This window comes from Perna viridis, chromosome 8 (assembly GCF_037379345.1).
Source record: "Perna viridis isolate PV_CMFRI_1.1 ecotype Kerala chromosome 8, ASM3737934v1, whole genome shotgun sequence".
NCBI classification, from domain to species: domain Eukaryota; kingdom Metazoa; phylum Mollusca; class Bivalvia; order Mytilida; family Mytilidae; genus Perna; species Perna viridis.
In genome coordinates this window covers 28886653-28914617 of record NC_142452.1, presented here as the reverse complement: position 1 = coordinate 28914617, position 27965 = coordinate 28886653, and the positions used below count along the sequence as shown (strand labels likewise).

The following is a 27965-nucleotide window of genomic DNA, read 5'->3' as shown; positions in this document are numbered from 1 at the left end:
GATAAAAAAAAAAAAAAAACAGTCTGTTATACTTAAAAAAAAAACTACAACCCAAAAAGTCAATTTGTGTTTTCAATGAAAATACAAACAATGCAATGAAACCTTCCTAAACACTATTAAAAGCAAGAAAAATTATCATATAAATCCTGTGTAAACATCAACTACCATAAATAATCACATAAAAAAAAGTGGTCAAAGGGACATAACTCCAAAATGAAAAATTAACAAACTGTATCTGTATTATGGTCAAAAGTATTGCTTAAATTATAAAAATATATAAATATCAAAGGGATATATCATATTTTACAATTTGGAAAATAAATGTGTGACAGGCCAACTGACACGTGGAATGCTACGTACTCCAGAGTGTAATAAAGCCAAAACAGAAAGCTCCTTTTTAAACCAGCCATTATAAAAAAAAAAAAAACTCGCAAAGAAAATTCTGTATCCAATTGGTCTAAAAGGACAGTTGTCAAAACTAACCAAAATTGTATGATAAGTATCTTGTTTTTTAATAGGTTGCCATAGAAACAGCAAAGAATCATCTTTGTATCATGACGTAACACATGAAGAAATATATTACACCTAGTGAGATAAAAAAGGAAATGAATTATAAAACAAGATGAATCGCTCACCTGGTTGCATTTTGCCTTTCAAGGGCAATAAATTAAACAAGAAGTTGTCCAACAATTTTGACTCAAGAAAACTTTGATAGGACTTATAAGGATCATTTCAGTAAATGAAAGTCTAAATCTATCATAGTTTTCAAGACATTGGCTGAAAACTGTAAAAAAAAAAAAAAAAAAAAATACCTGTCATTTTCCCTTGTCAAGGACAATAAATAAAGTTAAAAAATATAAAATAACTAAAATAAAAACATAAGGATCATTTCAGCTATTGAAAGAATTTGGCTAAACGTAACGGTTTTGGAGATATATGCGAAAAACTATTGTCTGACCCCTATGTTCTATTTTTAGTAACGGCGGATATGTATTTCGACAGATCAAAAATCCCCATATCAGTTCTATGCAGGATACCCCAAGGAACATAGATTACAAAGAAAATTGAACTGCAGATAGATCTCATCATGCTAAACACTTTTATAACATCAGAATTTGGCTAAACCTAACGATTTTGGAGATATATGTGAAAAACTACTGTCTGACACCTATGTTCTATTTTCAGTAATGGCAGCCATGTTTTTTGACAGATCAAAAATCCCCACATCAGTTCTATGCAGGATACCACAAGGAACATTCATACCAAGTTTGGTTCCAATGGGCCAAGTTGTTTTGTTTCAGAGGAGAAGAGTTTTGAAAAATTGTGAACGATGACGACAGACGCCAAGTGATGGCAATAGCTCACATGGCCGTCAGCCAGGTGAGCTAAAAACACATAAATCATACAACAAACTCCCTACAATGAATTGTGATGTGATTTCTTTAATTTTATATTCATATTTTAATATAAAAATTTTGGTAAGAAATTATACATTTTGACTCTTTTGTTGTCAACTTAAGCAGTTGGACAAGGGAGCTTTTTAAGTATATCCCTGTCAAGTAAATTATGGCTATTAAAACCTAGACAAAACAGAACAATAAGACAATTGAGCAGTTACAATGAAATACACAAAACTTGCATATGAATATAATGGTGTCGGGTTCTCTTTAAAATGAAATATTTGAAACATGAATTACCTCCCCTTAATAGGGAAATTTGGTTTGTGAAAAATATCTTCAACTGATACTTTAACAATAAATATTTTATCTTAGAAGAAACATCTTTTTGAGATTCTTTTACATAAAATTTGAAGCCGATATTTTACATTACAATAATTTTCTTTCAAATCATAAAAAACTAATACCTACTGATCTGCTCAATCTATGATATTAAGCAGCAGCGAAAATTCTCGTGTTCTCAGTTTTACTGCTTGAATTATGTGAAAAATAGTCATGGAATGCAAACATAGCTTACATTTAAGGGTTATCATTTGTATAAAGTTTTAGTATGCATTACAAATTAGAAGAGTTTAGAAAGTTAAATCGAGACTTCTTTTTTATTACTTCAAATTAATGGTCTTTTCACCAGTCAAAACCAGAACAAATTGTAGCTTTCAGAAATACTGGCAGTCTAATACATAGAAAAGATCAATCCATTGTAACATACATCTATTTCACACATATAAGTCTCATTAACAAATATAAGTTTTGATATGAATTGTCAAGATTATGACAAAAGGAACAAATAAAATAAAATGGTTTTACATACAAGGTGTAACAGTAACAATTCCCTAATGCCTATCCTAAATAAAAATGTATCCTACCCTGGATATTTAACCATATCTTGGTATTTGAAATTTCTAATCTCAAGGGTCTTAATCTTTTGAGGGGAGATAAATCTTCCAAAACTCTTGAGGTATGGATATTTAAGTGCTATTTCAAATTCTGAAAAGAGATAAAAATTGAGTTTATATATGTATAAGATTTAATAAGTACAACAATGATCCTGCATTGCTCAGTTTAAAACACATAATTATCTATTAATTTTCATCTCCACTCGAATAGAAATTTTCAGACCAAGTTCAAAAGATCTAATTTCCAAGAATGCATTCCAGGGTAGGATAAAATTTTCCTGGAATAGCCCCATGATTAAAACCATGTGTATATATAACAGTTAGTACGTCTACAGATAGAAAAGCATAACCAGTCATTATAATATTACTGTCCCAGATCACAGTTAGCTCCCATCAACCTTTTAATGCTTTAAGTAGCTGCCCACAGTCATGATTAGTATGCATTAGCTTTTCTCCCCTTGCTGGATTGCTGGTTCTTTATCATCTGGTCCTTGTACAATGCACAGGGGTGGAACAAACGATTTTCCACCAACTAGATCCTCTAAGCCCTAAAAAAAACCCAGGATACTTTGATACAAGATAGCTCTCGGAGATCTTTGTCAAACAAACATTTAAGTTATTCAGTTTGACACAGTTCTTACTATAGTGAAGTAAATACTTCAACATGGAACTTTGCAAATTGAAGGACATTGAAAACATCAAATTTCTCAAGATTTTGATGGAATAAGGTTTCAAATTTTAATACATTTTCATACAACACCAGTCTAAAATGAGTCATCTGTCCCTGAACCAGAAATTTACTAATAAATCACAAACCATTTTAAACCTATGTAAAACTGTATAAAAATGAATAATTGAACTGAACAATTATACAGATTCTTTAATTTAATTATTTGTCACACAATATGCTTCAAAAATTAAAACACCCTCTTGATGCAAATCCTAACAGATAAACAAACAAACCCAATCAGTTATGGAATTGGTCGAAATGTCATCTATCAACACACAAATAACTTCCTTCTGCTTTTAGTGTAAATTTTATTTTCTAATTTTCATTTCTTGTCTTCTTGCTTAATGCTTAGTGCTTAGTTTTATATATGTTATGTAAGTAATATAAAAATGAACACTATTTCCACATGCTTCAGATTGCATATATATATATGCTTTATGTCTTTTTTCAGTATTTGCCTCAAATTGTATGAGTAATAGGTAATATGCTCTTTAGAGCTTATGTTGAAGTTAAGAAATATACTGAATCAAAACAAAACTTTTGTATCTTATCATAACTTAAAGAAAAGCATATTGGTAAGTCATTACACACTTAAGACTTTCTGTGAAATACATTATAGTGCTATAAGTAAAAACATAGAGGTGCATGAAGTATGCTCTCTTTTAAAGCTTATTTTGCTCCCTTACTTTTCAAAGAAGTATGAGAACAAAAAACATTTTTAAGGGAAGGCATATTTTTGAGTTTTTTCTCACTTACATGCACTTCTTAACTGCATGATACATGCCTTGCTATACTATCTTCACACTGTATAAAATAAGCCCTGTAGCTAACTAATTTCTCCCCAGTATGAAGTTATATGTCCTTTTTTGAAAACATTTTTGTTCACTTACCTCTCCACTGTATGAAGTAAGAGGAGAAATTTCACAAATAACATTGTTGGCATCATCAGCTTCTTTTTGACTGTAAATAATGAAAAATAAACACATTTCATTCTAAATCTTGCTGTGACACAGTTCTAAATGTTGTGAAAAAAAAACTTCAACTTGATCTTAGAATGTACATAATACAAGGAAAGCGATGGCCTTAAACTATGCAAGTGAAGTCCAAAGCAAAAGTGTGAGGTTATAGGTATTTTTTTGGTTTACAGAGGAAATTAGGATGTGTCCTTAGGACATGGATGATAGAAGCACGGAACGGTGCCTGATTTCAATCCTAATTCTAGACATTGCAGACAGTCCTTTCAGAAAATGCAAGAATCTTGCAATGCCAGGAAAAAGAGAATGATTTTTGATGACATTAACCAACTGTCAAATGACATTTGATTTGAGAAATACTGGAAAATTTCAAATGGTCTGTCTGCAGTGGTTAGTAAGAAAGAAAACAAAGTCTGCCAATGTGTGGAGCTTGCCAATGCCCCTGTTACCCAAAACATACAAACAACAGGTAAACAGAAAGTGGATACATGACAAAGCAGACACAGCAAAACTTACTGTAATAAAGCTGCATTATTTTTAAGTTTTTTTAATAACATTTCAATAAACATATTCCAGGCATTACCTAACAAAAACTTATGAAGCACAAGTACATAACAATTTAGAATCGAGTAAATAGTAAGTTAATGTGACCCAAAAAGTGTCTGGACACAGAACAACTCATCAAGCTGAAGAGAATACATGTCCAAGAATAACTGTCTAAACTAACCCGTTTTCAACTTCAGAATTGGTTCAGTTTTCTTTAGACAAGTATTCTCATTACAAATGTTCATAATACATTAAAATTGATATAAAGGAATTTTAAAAAAGTATCTGGTTTTGACAGATTTTCATATTATTCAAGATTTGGTAAAGACAGGTTTAACTGCTTTAATTAAAATATTTCCTGTGAATGGTTTCGATGATTAAGCTGATAAATGTATGGGTAACTACTGTTGTCGTGATACACATGTACATAAACATCTACAGCCAAGATATATCATTGATATTTAAATCTTCAAACACATAACTTACCCCTCTCCACTGCCATTCTTTGTTTGGCTATAGGGAAAGAAAACAAGACAACATAGGAATATTAATGCATGCAACATGTAAACAGTCATAAGGGAGGTAACTCATGCAATTCTTCAACAAAGAGGCTGCCATGCATGGAAGTTATAATTCAGTAATAATAAGTAAGAGTCTGTGTAAGGGGGAGCAACTTTTTACACTAAATACTGTGTGGTTCTTATTCTAATAATTTGTATGGGTATGTTGAACGCTGTAGTGCAACAGTTCAATCTTCAAAATTAGTTTCCTACCAACTAAATAAATACGTTTTTTAATGCTGATTGATGTACTTAAATACTGCTATCACGCTCTTCATATTGATACGAAATATGGTAAATAGTAGACCCAGTTTTGGGTGGAAAGTATCATTTTTTAGGGAAGATTTAAGAATCCACTTTTAGTGAAATGTCTGTCAAAGCATCAATAAATGTCATTTTTATGTTTACAAGGTATTTTTTACACACAACAGAATCCATGCATAAAAACATGTCTTCAATTTCTTGAGTTTCATTCTCATGCAAAAGATATACTTTTACAAATATCAGTACAATGGAACAAAATTTTGACATTGTCATTTTTTTTACCTACCTTTGGATAGCTGGAATCTCAGAGCCATCACTATGAATAAATTTTCCACCAGCGCACAGCAGAAATCGTCGATGCATGTCCAGCAAAGCATGACGACAGGTAGCAGGTGTGTCTTTTGGCTCTGTGTTAGCATTCTTCAAGGGAGAGAACTCATCTTCTCTCAGGACTTCCCACACAGCAAAATTCCTGTCCCATTTACACAAAAGACCACAAACACAACCACATTCAAGGAAATAACATCATGCAGGGTTAAGATTTAGGACAAATATTATCATGCATGGAAGGTTGTAAAAAATTTTTTCAGGAAGGTCATCATTGAAGTACATAGCAAATACAGAAAAAGAAAGGAAATGCATGCATGGTAAAGAAGAGAACAAATGATAAGGAATGATGAATAAACAATCATGCAGGAAAAAAACACATTCACACAACCGCACACACATACACACAATGAAAGAGAAAAGAAGAAAAAAAATTGTATTAGTTAATACTATCCACTTCAACTTTTTCTTGTCCATTTATCAAGTAGGCATGCAATTTATTTCTAGCAAATCTGAAATTTTGAAATACTTAGGAAACATCAATATTGTGAAGGGTCAAATTTTACTGATTTCCTTCAACTGTTTTACTTTCAAAAATAATAATAATAATTTTGTTTTACTTCAAAAAATATTTGAAGTATGTGGCTTTTGAAAGCTTGACAGCTTGGAGACATTTTCATGTATATACTTACAAAGTAAGAACCAGATCAAAGGATGGCAAATGATATGTTAAATAAATATCAAAATCAGTTCCTAAAACTAGTGTTTAAAAAAATTGAAAATACTTCTTTAATCGAATATGTGCATCCATTAATTAAAAAAAAAGTTTCAATGATGTTCATGCATGTATAGTACTTATACTAAGAGTAAGGATGAAAATAAACAAAAAAAAAATAGCCAAATTGTGTTGAAATTGCTTATTTCATGAAACATATTTATGTAGTAAATATTGAGTGCATTTGTTGAACTCTTAGATACTTTACATACAAAAAAGCCTTCTGCTTCATTAAAACTCCTAACAAAATAGTTCGTTGTTCAAAGCTTGCATACTATATTTTTGGATTTTTGGATTAAAAATTATCCCTAATCCTCTCATTTTTGTAAAACTCCTTGAAAGCTGTATAGAAGCAGAATTTTTTCCCCTAACTGTGACTTAAGTATGAAAAAACAACTTGTATTTTCTGTATATAATAGAATTTAGATATTATTAAATGCCTTGTGTACCAAGTCATGACCTTTGGGGGTTTTCAACTTCCTGGTTTTTACCCTGATATTGCCATTTGTTATATGTACTTTCCTTTTGACTACTGTCTAGATTTTATCAGTTCAGTCATTTTATTATTGCAATTACTCTTCACTTAGCTTAAATATGCAGAAATGCAATTCAGATAGTAAGTTGAAATTTTGACAAAATAGTAGGCCTGCACGAAACTACCAATAGTGAATCTAACTTTTGGCAAAGTCTTTGTCACTAACAACGTATGCAGCATATGTAATCCAATTAAACATAATAACCCACAGTGTTCTAGGATTTTTCAGAAATTGAGGTTTCCTCAGGAAAAATCCATATAAAATCAACTTCCCCACAGTCAATGACTGCTTTCCTAACAAAACAAATCCTTACAGCATATGAAGTTTTCAACTTGCCACAGGAAAGTGTAACTAAGTACCTAACTTTCCCTGACCCAAATTTCACTTGCCCCGGGTAACCGGAAATAGGAATCCCAGAACACTGACCCATTTATATACCTAAAGGTAATAAGACTTAGAAACAGGTATTTATTGCTTTAATGTTGTGATAGTAGGAAGGTGACTACTTAACTATTTGAATCTATAAATTCAGTATTAAAGTATTTTTATCATTGAGTGAAAAAAAAAAAAAAAACTGGCTTAGTTACAATATTTAAAAGTTGTATTTGAAAATAAAAGAGAAAATTGATCAGTGTCATAAAAAATCTCAAACTGGAGATATGGGAAAAACTCCAGATTTGAGAAAAGTATTATTCTGAGGTTTTTTTAATGGAACCCAGGCCTGATGATTAAAGATACCCCTGTATTCCAAATTTTTGAAATGCAAAATACAATAATCATATACCTGGCAAAATGGAAGACATCAAATACAAATTTCTCCATTTTGATTCCATTAGGTGAGGTTGGTTTGATGGTTGACAAGTCACTTCCTACATATGGAATTTTCTTCTTTGCCACATGGTGCTTTAGTTGTTCTTCCTGTGCTGGGCTGACAAAACAGAAAAAAAAACACCTATAGAAACATACATAACTATGGTCTTATTTTCTCATTTAATAATCCACAATATCAATAAATACTAATTTTGCTCACTGTTATGAAGAAAATCATTTGTGTATCTGTAAGTGAGAGATTCTTCAATGATTTAGTACCTCATTACTTTGAAATTTAAATATTTGGAAACCCTGTCAAACCCCCCCCCCCCCCCCAAAAAAAAAAAAAAAACAAAAAAAAACAAAAACAAAAACAAAAACATACAAACTCTTTCAATATCAGTCAGTTTATCATACTTTGCCAGTAAAGTGTATATGCACAATAACACGAACAAAGTATAAAAACTTAGGTAGATTTCAATGGAAAGAAAACCACATCTAATTTTCTAGAAAAAATTGACAGGAATCTACATATTGAAATGAATTTTGGAATTCTCAAAACAAAAAATAATAAAGTTGATGGTCTGAATTTCAAACTTACAGATAAATACTTGGATTGAATAAACATACCAGGAAACATGGATTATTGTTTGAGAAATTATTCATAAATATTGACAAATCATAAGACAAAATATAACAAGAAAAAACAGGCATTAATTCATTAAGAGGTATTTAAAGAATTCGAAACCTTAAGGCCCTGTTTTTTGTGAACATTTATCATGACCACATCAATTAACTAGAGCTCTAGAGAACCAGAAATGCTCACCTTTTCAAAAATAGTCTTTTTAGCTTTCTAAAGCTGGACTCTTGGCCTTACTTTACTATTGCCACAAGAATCATTTCATCAATAGAGAGCATCTTAGTTATTTACCCAGTTTTCATATTATAACATAAATCTTTATGAAAATTTCGGCATAGGTTGGTCTTACCATGCTGATCAACTTAACCCTGTTAGAATTTACCTCAACCCATTTGTTTATGAATTATTTCTAAAAATATTCAATTTGACTCCTAAGGTCTAATTTTAGTAACAATAGCCATGGTTCTTTTTTGACAGATCAAAAATCCCAAAACAGAGATTGTTACAGATATTGTAAGGTGCATGCATGCCAAGTTTGCTTTCAATCCATCCAATAGTTTAGGAGGAGAAGATTTTCAAAATTTGTTATCATAAATTCTAGAAAAAAATCCATTTCAGGCATTTTTAAAAAAAATTCGGCATAGATCCAACTCATCATGCTGAACAATTTTACTCCCTCCTAAATTTTAACTTAACCCAATTGTTTTTGAGTCATGTGCAAAATTCTGCAATTTGACTCCTATGGTCTATTTTTAGTATTGACCCCCATGTTTTTTGCAAGATAAAAATTACCAATGCATAGATGTTTTGCTTAAATCCATCCAGTAATTTCTTAGGAGAAGATTTTCAAAGTTGGAAATGTAAAATTAGGAAAAAAATCCATTCCACCTATATCTCATTCATTCAGATCTTTCTGAAAAGTTTGGCGTAGATTCATGCCATCACACTGAACAAATTTACTTCTCCCAGATTTTGGCTTAACCCAACAGTTTTTGAGTCATTTCCAAATTCTGCCATTTGACCCCTATGGTTTATTTTTAATAACTGTAGCCATGTTTTTTGTCATATCAAAAATTCCCACACAAGGATAATTGAAAATACCCTTAGGAATATTCTTGAAAAGTCTGGTTACATTCTATCAAGTAGTTTCAGAGTATAAGATGTTTGAAAAAGTTAACGAACGACAACGACAGACGATGGACACATAGTGAAGGTAATAGCTCACATGGCCTTTTGGTCAGGTGAGCTAATAAAGGGAGACAACTATAATAAACCTACTCAGACACATGTTGAAGGAAATCAAGCTGAAAGTAATGATTGCATATATTGCCAGCGTTGAATGTTAGTCTCCCATCAGGATTCCGTAGCTGAGCTGTAGGTAAGGTGATTTCACTGTATTCCACAACCTGATAATTTCCTTCTACCTTACACACTACCCCCACTGCTTCTGTTGGCACTGTCTTTTCTACAGCCTGAAAAAAAAACACCATGAAATATAGTGAAACCTGTCTAAACCAAACCCTGTATAACCAGTAACCTGTGTAATCCTAACATCTTCTGGAGTCCCTTTGTAATGATTTTTCAAACCTTTGTAAACTGAACATCTGCCTTAACCAAACAAATCTCTTTATATTTAAAACTGGGTTGGGTTTCTGTGTACAGCAGTAAGTACGTACACATGAAAATGTCTGCGGCCCTTTTCACAAAAAATCGTAAGTGTAAAATTAGTCGTAAGTTATGATGTCATAATAGAGTTAAGTATTGTGACCTCACAACTTATGACTAACTTTACTCTTACAATTTTTTGTGAAAAGGGCTGCTGGTCTTAATTCAGAGGTTTTTTTCTACACTATATGATATTTTTTGCCATTATAATGCACAATATTGTAACAAATTTTTTCAACAAACGGGGGTGTGGGTAGGGGTGATTGTGGTTCCCAACCATAGGTATACCAACCAAAGGATGGGCGGATGAGTGTTATAATTATGATTAGGCTATTTTAGTGGCACCAAGCAGGTGGACTGAGAATGAGATAAAAGTTGGTACAAAATAGGAAGAAATAATTTTAGTTCCCAACTGTTTCAGCCCCACTTTATCTTAACACATCTATTGCATGTCAAAAACTTAGAAGAGGGTTTATTTGCTATCATTCTGCCTTCATATGTCTAAATGTTGGGTTGTCCTTTGAGTGACCATTGAGGTTATGTACAATTCTGTTCTTATTTAATGAACTTTAAGGGCTTGCAATGTGTTGTGAGTCCTACCCTATAATTACAGCATTTGTCAGATTCATACAGCACTGGACTAGAACAGAAACACATTTATATTACCTCTGCACCACATTAAGCTCCCTTTTCTACACAGAACCCTACAACCACAGGATCAGCCATTTTAACCAGTGTAATATAGCACTGGACTAGAGGAGGAACACATTTGTATTACCTTTGCACCACATTTAGCTCCCTTTTCTACACAGAACCCTATAAACACAGGATCAGCCATTTTAACCAGTATAATATAGCACTGGACTAGAGAAGAAAAACACATTCGTATTACCTTTGCACCACATTTAGCTCCCTTCTCCACACAGAACCCTATAAACACAGGATCAGCCATTTTAACCAGTATATTATCTACACAGTAGACATGTATATGTTTGATTCCTCTTTTCTCCATATCTGTTAGGATACCATGTGTTACTAAGGCTTTGTATAGGCCACCATTACCATCTGAAAAATAAAATAAAAACATTTGCACTTAAAGCATATGATATCCCCCTTTTTTCACCATTTTAAAGTTCAATAACAAAGCTTAGAAAAACAATGAAAAACAAAGTAATTCCATGATAACAAAGACTAAATATGTACCAACTTCATCCAAGTGTTTCAAGGAATTGTATGACAGGTAAGAGCAGAAGGCAAAATTGAGCATAAAATATATTTAGATGAAAATGACTAATTGCTTCATAGCATTGTAAATATGGAAAGAGATAAACATCGCAAAGAAGGAAGGTAACTGTTGATCAGTCCAACTTCAGAACATTTGTATTATATGGGTCTTTGGTTCCTAAACATTAAAAATCTTCAGCAACTAATACACCCCTTGAGACGTTAAGGTTTCCCGCATGCACGATACCTAAACGATACCAAACGCACCATAAACGAACAATTCTATCATGTGTTTAAACGAACAATAGACAAACGCTCATAACGTGCGTTTAAACGCACGATAGACAAACGATGCAAAATAATAATATTAACTAATAATGAAGAAAGACAAAAAAAGAAAATAGAATTAATGAAAATACATAAATTAATAACAAAAAATATCAAAAGAACAGATGAATCAAGGAAATAAAGTAAAAAAAAAAAGGAACGATTCTATTGTGCGTTTAAACAAACATATAAATTTACATGATGCCAAATTTTCATACAAAGTTTCATCAAAATTCATCTTAAGGATTAAGATAAACTTCACTTCTTAGATGTATGAACAGACTAACAGACATACAGGGAAATTCCTATACAACTATGTTTTGCATGTCATTCTTCAAAAAAAAAAAGATAATTTATCATCCTACTGGGAAAGCCCAATTAGAAATGTTGAATGAATGATTATATACATGTACATCAAAATTAAAATGTTTGCATGCCTTGTGAGACATGTTGGAGTAAGAATAGATAATAGTATATTGTATTGACTCAGTAATCATGTATCAATAAACCTTGATAACCCCGAAATTATTAAAGAACTAAAATTGCAGATGTACATGTAAAATATACATAAAAGTTTATATTTTGCTTTTTTCATATGAACAACAGTGGGTTTCTTGAAAGAAAGAGGAGTTTTTTTACTATTAAATCTGCATATAATTACTTCAGCTGTAAATTATTACATACAACCAGAGCACTGCATAAGGTCTCCAACTTTGAAAAAAAATCTAATTGTAATGAAAATTTTCTTTTCATCAATAGAAATGCACTGACAGTGGTTTATCATGATAAGTTGGTCAAAAGAGTGAGTTATAAAAACAGAATTTCAGCTTAATGTGGAAACATATCTGGGTTCTCTTTGAGTGTGTGATAAACATAAGTCCTTTTCCACTGAGAAACTGCAGTTATCAAAGCAATATCTGACATTGCTAACATTTCCCAAAAATTAGTAATTGTAAAATTGTATAAAGTATTGACATCACAAGGCTCTTTTTTATATTGTAACTTCATACTAACTATTAACCTTACACTAAATTAATCCATTGATTGTGGTTTAACATCCTATGACAGATATTTTATGCATTTCAGAAGAACATTTTGACAAATTGAACAGACTAAGCTTTTTCCTGGTCTGACAGAGTAATCAAGGAAACCAAGGTTATAGCGGTAATCAAAGAGTAATCAAGGGAACCAAGTTTATAGCGGTAATCAAACGAATGTAATCCAGGGACAAAGACCAGACATGGAAAACAGACATACACAACAAAGAACATAAAGAAACTAAAATCATACATACAAAGTAACAAAAGCAAATGAGCAACTAGTACTCCACTAAAAACTGCGAGCATGGACCAGGTGCACCGGTAGGATAAGCAACCTTACACACACAAAATTGGATCTTTATTTTGCCAGTTCACAGAACCAATAGCTGGCAGTAAAGCAAACACTCCACTCAGATAGGTCATTCAGACTCCAAGTCAGCCAGTTGTCATTCTATCTCGTAAATATTGTGTGCTTGACAGAGAATCAGTGACTACCAATTTTTAAAGTTTCGGTATGACTCAGACAGGTATCCTGCAATTGAGGCAAGCACACTACCCCAAGACCACCAAATTGGCACTTTTGAGAAATTAATGCTTGAAGTTTATCCTAAACTAATACAAACCTGGAGCTAATGCAACCTTATAAGGTTTTTCTAAGATTATCTTTCCATTGAAATCCATGCAGGGGAGACGACCTTGTTCAAACAATACAATGTTCTCCTTCTGGAGCCCAAAATAATTATGCGACTGGAAGAAATCCTCAGTTGCTTGCTTAGTGTGTTCACTGGTCATTATATACCTACAGAGGATGAAAGAGAAACTATTACACATACTCATGGGTTGAGAAGCAAATTAAGAGACGGCAAATATTTCAGCATTTTTAAATAATTCATCACTCAAATTACTCTAACTATGTGAACATGATAAGTTTATTTCTTTCACAGAACAGTTTTTTAAAACATCATCTATTATTTTTCAGATGTTTAAAGTGCCTAGAAGCATATAGGTCATTTTTTGGTTTAGGTTGGTCGGGTCTTCAGTAAACTGTATTTGCAAATACAGTGGCGAATAATTTTTTTGGAGTGTTCAAACTTCTGTGGTTCCCAAAGATAAGAAAAATGACCACTAAAAATAAAATGACGTAACAAAACCTAAATACCTGAAAATTTAAGACCTACCCCACTTTTCAAAAACCACAAAAATTAATATCCAGAATAAAAGTATGTTAACAGAATGTAATTATTTTTATATAAGAAATTATTACATGAATTAATTATCATGCTTTTGTCCTTAAAGCTGAAAATGGGATATCTTTTTTTTTACGATTTTGAGAAATACTCGATCTATACCAGTATTGTTTAAAATTCCATATTGAATTATTATGATTTTTACATCAGTAACACTTTTCGCAAAAATAAAAACATTGCAATATTTGTGAATTTACAGTATTCATTCAATTACCATGGAATAACACAAGTGTTGCCAGTCTGTTTTTGTGCCATTCTCTGTAACCTGAGTATCCTCTCAGCCTGCAGGTGGTACAAGGTCTTCCCTGAGGGTAGGCCTACATTGTACATACCCTTGGGATATGGAACACCCAACCTGGTGCCCTGTCCTCCTGCCAGCAGAAGAACAGCAACTCTATTGTGCCCCATTTCTTCCAAGCCTTGAAAATATTAAAGACAATGTTATTAAGGAGTAATCAAGGGAACCAAGGTTATAGTGGTAATCAAAAGAATGTAATCCAGGGACAAAGACCAGACATGGAAAACAGACAGATATTAGGAAGAAATACACTTTCTTAAGTTTTGTGATATAGTTCTCTGGTTCATCAATGCTTACATGTACTTTAATACAGAGATGTTTTTATAAGGTGCCTGCACATTTCAGTTTTGGAAAAATTATCAAAATATATAACTAACTGGGAAATTTGTTAGACAATTATATTATCATTCATCATGCAGCTGGTTACATGAGTCCCAAAAGATAAGAAGTGACGAAAAAGTGAATTTTAGAGTTTTTTCAAAAGGTAGAAATAGAAAATTTCTCACCTTATTTGGTGAGCCCTGACATGTCATATTGAAAAAAGTCAATAGCAGGACTTGGGAATTTAAAGTGAAAATTTGGGAAAATAATCATGCTTCTGGCAATGTGAAACAGCCTTATTAATATTTTTGCTCTTAAAACAGAAAAAACCACCATGAATGTATAACCATAGTATAGAAATTGGTTTATGATACTTTGCCTCAAATCCCAGTATACAACAATACTGGTTTTTCATTTAAAATAAAAATAATAAACACCTCATCCACAACCTTTCTTCATGCAACCAATTCATACTACCGTAAGACCCTTAGTGTCATAACTGTTAAATATTTGAAATCTTTCAGGTAATGGGATATTGTATATTATATACTATGGTTTTTATTCTCTTTTTTCAGTAATCATTTTCCTTGGTTCCTTTTTTTGTACTTTAGTATGAACAATCTCTGCTGTCCAACACCTACAGATTAGTTCTTCTAAATTTAAAAGTACTGTTGATAATATAAGAATGACTTGCAATAAATCTCTTTAGTTTGAAATATCTCAAAATTATCTTTTTTGATGTAAGAGTTCAACAATGCTGAAAGTAAGATTGTAATTTTAATCATAGACTCCCACAATCTTGTTGTCTTACAGGTTCGATAAAGATATTTTTATCCTATGTCAATAAAACTATCTATGTACATGTGTGATTTACAATGTTTGCATCAGTTTATCCCTTTGGCCAGACAAATAAAAGTAAGACTTGTCCTTAAACAATCTAATATTGACTAGCCATTAAATCATAAAGACAAGGTGTTACATCAAGTCATGAGGGCCCATTTTCTATATAACAGAATTGCTTTTTGTTTAGTCAGATAAGCCTTGAAAAAATACCATGTGTGGACACCTACATTTGTATATGTATTTTAAAGCATTAAGCTGGGGTCTGATTGGAAAAGGCATCAGCTTATTGAGATAAAAACTGCCTACCTAAAATTTGAAGTTCTCAAAATGTCAATTAAAAATTCTTGTACCGTAGATAAAACCAGATAATGATCTCTTCACAAAATTTCTTCCAAAATAGTGTATTGACAGTCTAAATCTATTTTTGAGAGCATTTTTTCCAGACAAATATTCTACTGAATATTACTTTGTCATTAAAATCCTTCAATACATTTTTGAGTAGTTGTTCAATGTTAATAGGCTGACAATAGAAAACTTTGCCATAGTATACCTATATCAATAAATTAGAGTATAAAATTGGTATTTTTTTTTCACTTCTAGTTGAAGTTTAATAGTTGGAGTCAAACATTAAATGCACAGCCTTGCTTATGCAGTTGACAGCTCACTCCTTAAGGGCTTGGAAGTATTAAATTTCGTTTCTTGTAATCTAAGAGGTGTTTGAATATCTGTTTTGCCAGGATTATCCTCTCTTTCTTATTAATTAGTTTTGGTACATGTAAGGTACTGTGAATACATGTGCATGTACATGTATAAACTTGTTTGAACTATAGAACTATAGTGCCTACAGGTACATATTAATTGAACATGCAGGGTCCAGATATCTAGATATTTTGATAAAGGATGGTACAAACAAAGAAGAGAGTCTCAGAACCCTGGATCTGCAAATTTTCATCTTGTTAACTAATACTCCTTCATGGAAATTTTATTCAAAATTTATAAAACCAATACCAGAAAGAGAGATTTTTTTCTCGTGTACAAAATGCAAATGTTTTTTTTTCAATTTCTCAGAAGCAGACAAAGACATACTTGGTATGTATCATCTTAACTGTTATCTAAACATCTGGTGTCATTTAAACAAAGGATTTATCCATTTTTTCTTGGAAATGTTATAGGATTTGGTTTTAAATTTAGTAACTGCATTGAATAAATTGATTTAAACAGTTTCTGTCTATAAGATAACATTTTTTAATTTGTTTGATGGACATTTCTGCGCCATGAATCATCTCTACCATTTGCAGTGTCTGAATTTTATATGGACTGGTACCTAAACAAAGCAAAAAAAAAGGTAACAGTTTTGAACAATATCACTTGTGAAAAATTTGGAAATATGTATATGCGGATAGGAACTCATGAATGAAGCATAGTGCTCTTCTTAGCAATGCTCTCCCTTAAAAAAATTTGAAATGCATGTAGCACAGCTAATACAAGTTTATTTGAATGATACATCTGTCAAACAAACATGGATATTGGGATTAGAGGGTGTCATGTGCCAATTTTCTCATTCAAGCTGAAAATGTCCCATTTAAAATCAGAAATTTTTACAAAGAATGTTAGAGAACAGTCCATTGAAATAATGAAGATCATTACAAATGCCCTGTTTTTATTTTTTTCTTTATCCCAATCACTGCAAACATCATATTGGTTAGTAACACATGATTCACAACAGTAATTTGGGAGTGAAGCTTTTGTTTAATTCATCACGAAGTTTTAGTAGACTATGAGAACAAACATCATCCTACGGTATCCGATTCATCAACACCACCATAGATCTACACCTAGCGAGCAAGCAATGTGAACATCACATTGTACTTATTACCCTATATTTAATGGACTTATCATGATAACCTGGAATGAACTTGTACATTGTTTACATGTATTGTAAATTTTCAGAGATGTACAATAATTAAGTGTGTAATAAAAACTCCTAGACAATGTCTCAACAGTATCAAACTGCATTGCCTAGAACACCACCTTTCAAAGACCTCTGGATCTGCACCAGAATTATTAGCACATGCCTTTCAGCCTGAGGCCATGATTTTTTTAGGGCTGACAGTAAAAGCTTCATCTGTAGAGGCCTAATAGGTTAATAAATTATCCACCATCATTCTCTGGGATGGTGTTTTTAGTGCAGGGCTATAGTTCATTGGTAGATTTTTTTTACTGTGAACAATTTAGTGCCCCAAGACAGTATCAAACTAAAAAAAAGGAGAGGTTGGCTTAAAATTGAGACACAACAGTGTCCTCTTCTTGTATTTTATTGCTTGAGTCAACGTCTTATAGGAATTTCAACCTTAAAGACATAGTTTACAACACATTATTTATTTACTGATAAGTTTAAATACTTAATTAATGTGATAGTTTAAAGTATTTAAGGACAAGGTAAAAGGATAAAATGGTATAAAATCAATCATTACATATCTAAAAGGAAGTATTGGTATTTTTTGGAGTATAATAGATTAACTGATATGTATATCTAAGCTACCGGGTTCATGGTTCATTTGGCCTTATCACACTAGAGTGATTTTAATTTATTACTACCTGGTTTAAAAGTTAAATTCTATTATGAAAGTTTATATCTTTTATCTATTACAAATGTAATTTGTGAACAATAGTTACATCAGAGTAGAACATATCCTTAGGAATCTTAGTTATTAACAACAGGAATGATCAGACAGAAAATCACAGGAATTTTCACAGGATTGAAATTCATAGAAGAATTAGAGGGGGTTTAAAATTGACAAATCTTTAAACTTTGAATAATGTTTAAACTTGATACAATTAAATTTACATTTAACCTATTTCACATTTTTTAAAGCAGGAAATGAATATAATTCTTTCAGTATATTTTCAATTGTTTTAAGCAAGAAAAATCTTCACATGCAATATCAGGCCAAATTGTTAGGCACACAAACATGCAAATTACACATATCTACCTTCATACTCAGTCACCATGTACATGTATGTTTATCAAAAGCAGATTTTGTAATTCCATGTGATTTTGCATGCACTAACATTTAATAAACAGCAAACCAAGAATATTTAAAGGATGGCCTCACAAGAAAGCTTACATGTAAGTACATGTACTTTAAAGACTCAGGCAAACTGGGAAAAATCAGTAACATTTATGTCAAAACCCCACCGGTCTGACAATGCAATTTCACTCAAGAATGCTTTCTCTATTTGAAAAGACCTATATTTGATCCCTGCACCACTGAATTTGTTCATAAATTTTTCAATAGAATGTTAGAAAAAAAAATAGGACTCTGACAGAGTTATCTGCCCTTGAAATGATTATTTTCCATGTATTTTAATTCAGTCTACCAAAATGATATGGAAAATCTTTTTTTTTCCCCCTGATTCTGATGGTGCAAATAGTCAAAATTAAACTTTTAAAATGGTGTGTTTTTACATACAGTGTTTCACCAACTGCCTGATTCTTAGAGACTGACACTTAATTCTCATCAAAGTAAATCCATGTATATATATACAACTGGTAAAAATCTAAATAATACATGTAATATCTATTGCAGTGATAGAGGAGAAGCAACACAAAGAAGTATATATAATACTTTGTACTAGTAAAAGACAAGAAGTTTGCTTATTTGTCTTTTAATCTTAGAACTGCTTATCAAACTACAAGTAGTAGTAAAGATATAAATAAATTTATTTAAGAAAACCCTTGTCCCCATATAAAATTGCATGCCTGTAAGTTACAGTGCATTTCCATTTTGAAATGTCAGATGAAGCACATTCACCTAACTGAGTTAAGCAAAGTCCTGATATTAAGAATATTTTCCGTAATAAATTACAGAGGTATAAGATACCTAAAGGATTGCAATTTCCAACTTTTATAACATACTTTTATACAATGCCAGAAAGAAGAAATGAAGCAAAATAAAATTGTGACTAGCACACCCAAATGTTTCTGAATGATTTTTTTTGCAATCTCTTTAATGTTCATTTTAATAAGACGAGAAAATCGTGTCATGCAGTAGGGTGAATAATTAAAGGTTAAAATCTTTGAATGTGTATACCTTTTGCTTGGTAGTTATTTAGAGTATCCTGACTTGTTGCTGTGATCCTTCCACAAACATCTGGAGGTAGAGGCTGTAGTTGGTCATCAATTTTGGTAGAAGCAGAATTCAATGTTTCCTGAGCGGCTTTAAAGTATCTATTTATATCACCATAGTTCAGTCTATTTAGATCATTTAATAGTTGGGCTTTCTCGTCCTCTGAAAGATTATCCCAATATTGTAACAAGTGTTCCTGTCCATGCTCAGACAGTTTACTTCTAAGACCATTGATATCCATTCTGTAATCTAATGACTTTAAATTGCACCTGACCTAGAAAGAAATGGGCAATATCATATGTTATTCAAGCAATGCACTTCACATTTTTCCCCTTCTTTTTTATATTGAACTGTTTACAAAATTGATACAAAAGTGAGTGAAGTACAATGCATCAATGAGCAAACAACATGGCAGAGGTGAAGAATTAAGTCAAGTTTTTAGCATATCATTTTATTAAAAATGAAGTAAATTTTAAGATTTCACATCTTTTTAGATTAAGAAATGTAAAGATGATTATATATAACATATTCAACATACAAGTCAAATAAACAGTGTGAATTGAACAAAGACCTTTCATGTTATCCTAACCATAAAACTTATGATTTTCAGGTTTTTTACATGGTTAAATGTAAAATAAACCATATTCTTATAAATTTATTATGAAAACATAAAATGAATACATAAATATATTTACACTTTGGAATAAACACAAGATTTGTGAAATTTTGGCTCTTTAGAACTCTGACTGATTTGAACAGCATGATAAAAGGAAAAAACCCTTTTTTATAAGTTGACGTATCATTAAGAAAGTTCTGTCAAATGTCAATGATCAAACACACTGTACTTGTTGAAAATATTGCCTTATTAGTTATTTGCTTCAGAATCAGAAGTGTAAGTAGTCCTGATAATCATAATGTTTGAGTGGCACATTTCAAATATTATATTTTTGTGACAAAGAGGTAACAAATCATAATAAAAAATAGTTTCCCAAAACAGTATATGACAGTAATTACTTACTGAGCAGCTAATGAACTCACATATAAGCAAAGCCAGCAATGTCAATAGGTATGGTCACAATGAAGAGTCAAATGATATAATTGGATGAAGCAGGAAAGCACTTGTAAATTTAATGTGATCATGATTGTGTATGTATTTATAATATTATTAAAAACAAATATAAATGAAATAAAATTTCGAGATTCATAAATTTCTCATTAATGACATCCAATGCTGTATATAATGAAGTTTCGTTAAGTACAATGTGAAACGAATGGCATGCAATATACAGATAGAACAAGAATATAGCAGCTTACCTGTTTGCTACCTAATCTAAATATGCAGACGAATTTCGTTGTCCCGGAAGTAAAACGTGTCCGGTGTCAAATTCACAATCACGCCGTTTGTTTTAATGTTCCTCGTTGATTACAGGTGTCTCGGATCTATTTAAACAATCATAGAAAGGAAAATGACAACTTTATCTATACTGCATTTAAGGACATGCAGATAAACTTGTTTGATTATTCTGCCCAAGTTGAGGGTAGAAAAAATTATAAAATCAACATCGGTATGCGGAACGGATAAATTATTCCCCATTTCGCCCCAAGTTAGCTTCGATCCCAAATCAATAAATCGCTAAGAAATATTCAAGTTTTCACCTGGTGTGGTGAAAAATATAAAAGGTTACAATTACAATCACAAAAAGAAAAAAAATAGATCGACGGAATAAATGAATATGTAGCCACTACTAACCGACTTGTATCACGATGGGCACTGAATTTGAAAGCCTGGAATTGTGGATCCGATATGAGCTAATTCGTAATCTCTTTGAATTTCATTAAAATAAATTTGCATATGCTCAAGTTTATATGTGCGTATGTCTTCTACACGTTTCCTTATGTGCCTATCATATTTTATTCCTATATGCCTATGTTTGTGTTTTGCTAACAATTTTCAGTCGGTGAAAGAGCTGCCCATAAATGTTTCTGTTCATACTATTGTCATTTCTGTATATGCCAATGCCGACTTTAAATAAAGCTTAACTGCTAACCTTACATACTTTACTTGCAACGGGCATGTCCCTTAAATATATGCTAACTGCAGTTGCTTTACTTTAAATCTATTTACCTTATAGTTTCTGACGATTTTCCTCGAACGTTTTTAACAAATGTACGACTGGTAAAAGTATGACATCCCATGATTGGACGGCTCACAACAGTTGAGAAAAGAACCGAAGAAAACAGATAACATTTGAGGAAACAAGGGGAACACAAATATCAAATGAATCGGCATAAAACAAACACAAAATGATGAAAAGAAGGGACAAAAATGATTTAATGAAAAGCAAACAAAAATAGAAGTTATACTATGTACCAGGATTTAGTCGTTGTTTCATAACCAATCTGATATATTGTCAGCATTTCAAATTTTATTGACTTGTTAATTTGTGTATTGCATAAAGTAATAAGCATTTTGCATGAATCATAATTATTTATACTGTCAACCATGCCTCATATAAGGCCTTTTATTTTGGAAATAAAATCTATATACAGTAAAAACAATATTGGGTTATCTCTCTTGACCAGATTGAATCCCAATCACATACTAAAGCAAATTCCTAAATTGTTTTCAGTTGTTTAGTATTATGAAACATCGCTAATACCTGACTACGCAAATGACATTGATGCTCCTTTAATTCATTAATTGCAAAGTTATGTTTCACTATTCTTGAAATCATGTTGTATCCGTAAAATGCACATTCCTTATACCTCCGTAGACCAGTAATGATGAAACCATACTGTGTCCGATTATTGCATACTAGTTACTCAACCATCTGAGATGGTCTTCAAAGATAATGATATAAACGAGTGGGTATATCTTAGCACGTTTATATACTGCAATCACCTTGTCCGTTACCGCACACTTCTTTGGAAGATTAATATAATCTTTTACATGTCCATGAAACTGCGCGGTTTCGTACAATATATAATCTTGCAAATAAATATTCAAATTAAAATACATATTAGAATTAATCGATAAAATACTAGTTTATAATTTTACTTTAGATTTACATTTACAATATTACACAAATTTAAATTACTGAAATAAAATTGTGTAAAAATTAATTATTATCTCCCTTGAATATCCACTATATGTTATTTATCAGAAAATTCATAAATCATTTATTATCACTGACGATTCATGGACGTGGTTCGAAATTTCCAGATGGGGTGTTTTGGGTTGGTTTGTTGTTATGTCAGCACAAAATTTTGCTGGGTTGGGGACCAAGCCTTTGTTTGAAATATCGAAATTAATTAGCTATTAAAGGTCACGTTATACTAGCTTTATTTTTTTACGTTTCAGAGTGATATCAAAAGAGGCTAAACACTGGCTTTAAACATATAGACTTACCATTTCTTACCGGCAGGGAACTCCTCATTTTTGAATTTGTGTGTGGGGGGGGGGGTGTCGTTTTTTTTATAACCTATCATATCAAGGGGACCCATTTTTTATTCATGTTTTTTTTTTCATGAAGACATTTACAAAAACCGGGCGTCAGTTCTTTGCTCGTAGTTGTGTTACAAGGTCTGTCCAAAGGGCAGATATACTTGGTCAGTGACGGATCCAGAGGGGTGGGGAATGGGAGGTGCAGAGGTTTAGCAACACGTTTTTTGGGGGGAAATTTGTCATTTTCATGTGTAAATTGAAAAAAGGAAAATAATGGAAAATAATGTCCTAGTACAACGGTTACCCTTTTTTCTATGGTACCCCGCAGCTGGCACCCCTCCGTTTCAAAGTGTCTGGATCCGCAATGACATAAAAAAATATAGGAAGTCAATATAACCCTCACGAACATGTGATGTTCCACAATTTCAGATGGATAAGGACTCATGTTCATCGCCAGTGTACATCACCAAATACGCACGATGTCATCATAATTGGCTTTCTTCCCTTTATACAGAAACCTTTTGGGCTTCATCATACTTTCCCTTAACTCTACTCTTTACCTCTCACTTTACTACACCCTCTATACGAAAATACGAAGCAAGTCTTGACACTCAAATTTCTGAGCCTTCCTTACAATTATACAGACTTTAGGCCATCGTTCTGAACATTGCTTATCACAGACCTTAAAACCAGTTTGTGTTATAAAGTTCAAAATATTGAAAAACGTTCATTTCTTCTACTTCCGTTTGTCAACAATGGTATAGATGTCGTTAAGTTGGCAAACATTCTCCATTATAAAACCGCCACGAACAAAATTCTGCCGTAGTTCAAAAACAAATCCATACCGATTATTTCATTTTATTATACTTCACTAATTGCGTCCAAAATTTTTAACTACAAAAGGATATTACAAGACCTCAAGATTGAGGATTTCAAGGTTAAATCACCCGACTGTTTTCACCCAAAACTCTCCATTAAATTATGGTCCTTCCGAACACATACGTCATTCCGGAGAGATTTAGACATCATATAAAACAAATCTCTAAGTAAACTCATTGCTGAAGGTCCCACATACCTTGAACCACATCCCGTAAATTGGAATTATAACTTCAAAACTCCTATGGATGCAGTGGACAGGACTATGCTAGAAAATAGATGAAACGAGAAGAAGACATTGATTCGCTATCAGAGTGGAAAAGAAGCGGTGAGACCTTTAATCTAGAAACGTAAATAGATCAATGAGTGTCAATGCTACATCAGTTAATTAAAGGTCTCGATATTGCCAAAACATTGTCTACTATACATGCCAAGTATGGCGTTATCCCAGCTAATAAAGCCCAAAACAACAGTGTTTCTGTCTGCAAGACACATTACATCGAATACTTATTACATGTATATTCAAAAGCAGTTTAGTTTTCGGCACGACACAGGATATGTTCTTATTGTATGATTTACATAGAAACTAAAATAATATATTTAAAAGCAGTTTCCACCATGAAACGGGTAATATCCTTTTTGTATGATTAATGATGTACCGTTGTTTTCAGTCCCGCATGGGATGAGTTTGGATTGATTTTGCATACGATGAGGAAAAAAGGGGAAGGTTGTGATCAGACCAAAGTACTTTAATCCCGCCTCATTTTTTAGTCTGTCCCAAGTCAAGAATTTATGGCCTCTTTACGTATTATTTCGTTTTCACTTCCAGTTTACTTTTTTTGTTGCTGAAGTGTATAGGGGCAACTATGTGTATAATGTTATTTTGGAACCAACTGCAGCCTGCTCTGTAGTGTAATGGTTTCCTCGTCGTTCATTGAAGACCCATTGGTTGCCTTAATCTGCCATTTTTCATCCCGGTGGGGGTTGTTGTCTCTGACACAATCCCATTCCCATTCTCGTGTATATTATCGGAGGAAAATGAAGACAACAGAAGCTGTAGTAAGACCTATACTACTACCGCACTCTCAAAAGAAGAAGTAGAGGGTGGAAAACCATGAATCTGTTCTATCCTGTTTTGGCGTATCTACTAAGACGATGATTGTGATCTTCCGCCCACGTATTGGATTCCAAATTGCCACAAAAATCCATACAAGCAACACTTCAAAGCAGAATCTGCAAAATGTACTACCAAGTCCTTCGAAATTATTAACTTCCATACTTACAGCTGTCAAAGCGGGTCTTCAGTCTAACCATGACAATTTTACAATTTTAGTGGTGTCAGTTTTATGTGGATCCTGAAAAAAAAGAAATAACATCGAAACCCTCAATGCTAGGTTATTATCAAAATATAATAGCAAATATACTTTTGATTATTCCGCCATTAATACTACTCTTCCCTAAACTAAATCCCGGCTCAAAAGCATTTAAATCGTTATTACTAAAATAGACTGATTACTTTGATAACAATACACAGCAATTGGTAGAGAGTCCATACTTTGTTGAAAAAAAAAAACATATTCCAAATCATTTTTCAAATATACCAGACAAGATGTTGTCAAAATGCTGGGATTTTTTATCGACAACATATTTGTCAAGTGTGGTGAACATGTTATTCAACAGACGATCGGCCTTCAAATGAGAAAAATTGTGCTCTGCTACTCGTTGACATATTCCTTCACTCATATGAGGCTGACTTTATAGCTATTCAGATTTAAAGGTTGAAACTCGCTTAGCCAGATCCTTTGATCTCACTTTACGATGTATAGCTTAAGTATTTAAAAAAAGTTATAGTTTCGGGGATTTTATGCATCGCATCTACCCCAAAGTACTTAAGTGAAACTATAGACCATTAATCTTGACCTACACTTGAGATTGATGGAAAGGGAAAACTTATGACCTAACTATATGACAAACGCGTTAACTTGTCATTCCATAAACTTCCCTTTCATCTTTGACAACATCATGTCAGCGCTTGCGCATAGATTTTCATATCATAACTCATATTGGTGCACCTGCTCCAAGTTTCTAACGGTATCAGAGTTTGCTCATTCATTTTTGTTACATTATACGTACATGTATTTTTTGGTTATCTTATATTTTGTGTTTGTTAATTGGTTTTCTATGTCTGGTCTTTGTTCTTGAATAACATTCATTTGATTTCCGCTAGAATCTTGGTTCCCTTGATTACTCTTTCATGCGTTATGCCAGCGCTTGCCGAAACTATGGACTTTTTGTACCTTGCTAGACTCCTTAAAGCAGGGTTATATTGATGAAGACTAAGATTCAATACTTAAAAAAAAAAAAAATAAATAAAAAATAGAACAATACAGTTAGCCTGTGAATAGCTAGGGAAAAAAACCGAGCGCAAATCTGTAAAAATAAATAATGAACAAAAAAAAAATATAAATAAATAATAAAATAAAACACACACACACAACGAAAACAAAGAAAGAAACAAACAACCTAAGTTTCTGGGTTAATTACTACTCGACCTTAATTTGCTTGACATGGAAATCAAGAGAACAAAGATTTGAAAGGTATTTAATTCAACATAAAAATTACATATTCACAGGATAAAGACTAGACAAGGGGAAATAGACACAAAGAAAACAAGGTACACGAAAAAAAACAAACAAAATAGCTCTTAGAAACAAAAGGTAAATGAGCAACCGTAACACCACAGTTGAACTGTAATTTAACGATTCAAATTCTAACGTATAATGACAGTACAACGGATAAAAATATGAAAATAATTTATTTTTGATATTATAGAAAGTAGAACGTGAATTGACATTTGCCTTTTCAAATATTAAATCTGATTGTATCAAAATAATAATTGGCTTACTTTATATCAAATTATACCGTAAAAATGAAAGTACTTAAAGAGCCCTACAATTATCTGAAATTATGACTATAATTCCATTTTGTATTGGCATTTAGTTCGGACGTTTGCAAACAAATATTACCAAAACAAGCATTTATAAAACGCTAAAATTTGTGAACATAAAGTTTATTCATCTTTCAATACATTGTCACTTAAATTCGGTTCCTTTCCTTAATTAGAATAGAAACCACGGCTTTTCTAAATTTTGCAAAAGTGTTCGAGTCGTAATTGTAACCTGTGCTCACATAAAGAATGGAAAAGTCGTCATACTCTATTAATTAAGGAGAAGAGTAAGCAGTGGAATAGAAGATGGAATGGTAATTTCCAATGGGAATGGGAATGGAATTGGAATTTCCAATGGGAATGGATATGGGAATGGAATTGGAATCTCAAGTTGGAGGAATGGCGATATCCCTCAACAAGTCTTAACATAAGCGTAAATAAAAACACTTGAAAAAACAAAGAACTCTAACCGTTTGATCACCGTAACTTTATGTGAAAGGTAAATGCTGTTTATCTAACATACACATGATCTATTATTTGTTGAAGTTATTGGCTGAAAACACACCACGTGACTTCTTCCTTAAAATATTTAATTTTCAAGGGATGAGAATACATCTTAGAAATGAGTGGCCAATAAGCATGCATTTCATTCATTATTTATGCTTATTCAATTTATTATGTCTTCCCAAGAGACCCTTAATTTCCAAGGGATGAGAATATGATTTTTGAACTGAGTGGCCAATAATATTTCTTATCATTCATTTTTTTGTACTTATAATTTGTGACGTCTTCCTGAAAATAACCATTAATTTTCAAGGGACGGTGATAGTATTTTAGAACTGACATGTCTACTGATCATTCACTACCTTGGCCACCAGAATGACCAAAGACGAAGAACAAGACGCACAATACAAAATACACAAAAGGAGGGAGAGGACTAGGATCGAATTTAGTGTTCTGGATTTATTTAGGATAATTTCTGACAAAGTTTATTTTTTACTCTACCCTGTCCTAGATTCACCCATTTGTTCATCCTTTGTTTTTTACATCATCGTCCTGACTTTTTAAATTTAATCGTACCCCAAAT

General features: G+C 32.2%; 1 protein-coding gene across 5 annotated transcripts; it reads right to left on the bottom strand.

Annotated features, from left to right (window-relative positions):
• Window positions 1–5: 5 nt before the first annotated feature.
• On the bottom strand, window positions 6–21177 carry LOC148610111 (UDP-N-acetylhexosamine pyrophosphorylase-like). Of its 5 annotated transcripts, none has more exons than XM_088542203.1 (11): window positions 20925–21176; window positions 19575–19884; window positions 14233–14437; window positions 13395–13570; window positions 11073–11245; window positions 9794–9987; window positions 7850–7993; window positions 5714–5899; window positions 5090–5116; window positions 3974–4043; window positions 6–2901 (listed from the first exon to the last, which is right to left on the bottom strand). In XM_088542203.1, exons 2-11 carry the CDS (start codon window positions 19849–19851, stop codon window positions 2797–2799), a joined length of 1557 nt encoding a protein of 518 aa, XP_088398329.1. In that variant the 5' UTR covers window positions 19852–19884; window positions 20925–21176; the 3' UTR covers window positions 6–2796. The 5 variants fall into 5 exon arrangements, with proteins under 5 accessions (XP_088398329.1, XP_088398327.1, XP_088398328.1 ...); XM_088542201.1 differs by having other exon boundaries at window positions 5714–5906; window positions 7851–7993; XM_088542202.1 differs by lacking the exon at window positions 20925–21176 and adding an exon at window positions 20629–20702 and having other exon boundaries at window positions 5714–5906; window positions 7851–7993.
• Between the last annotated feature and the right edge of the window lie 6788 nt (window positions 21178–27965).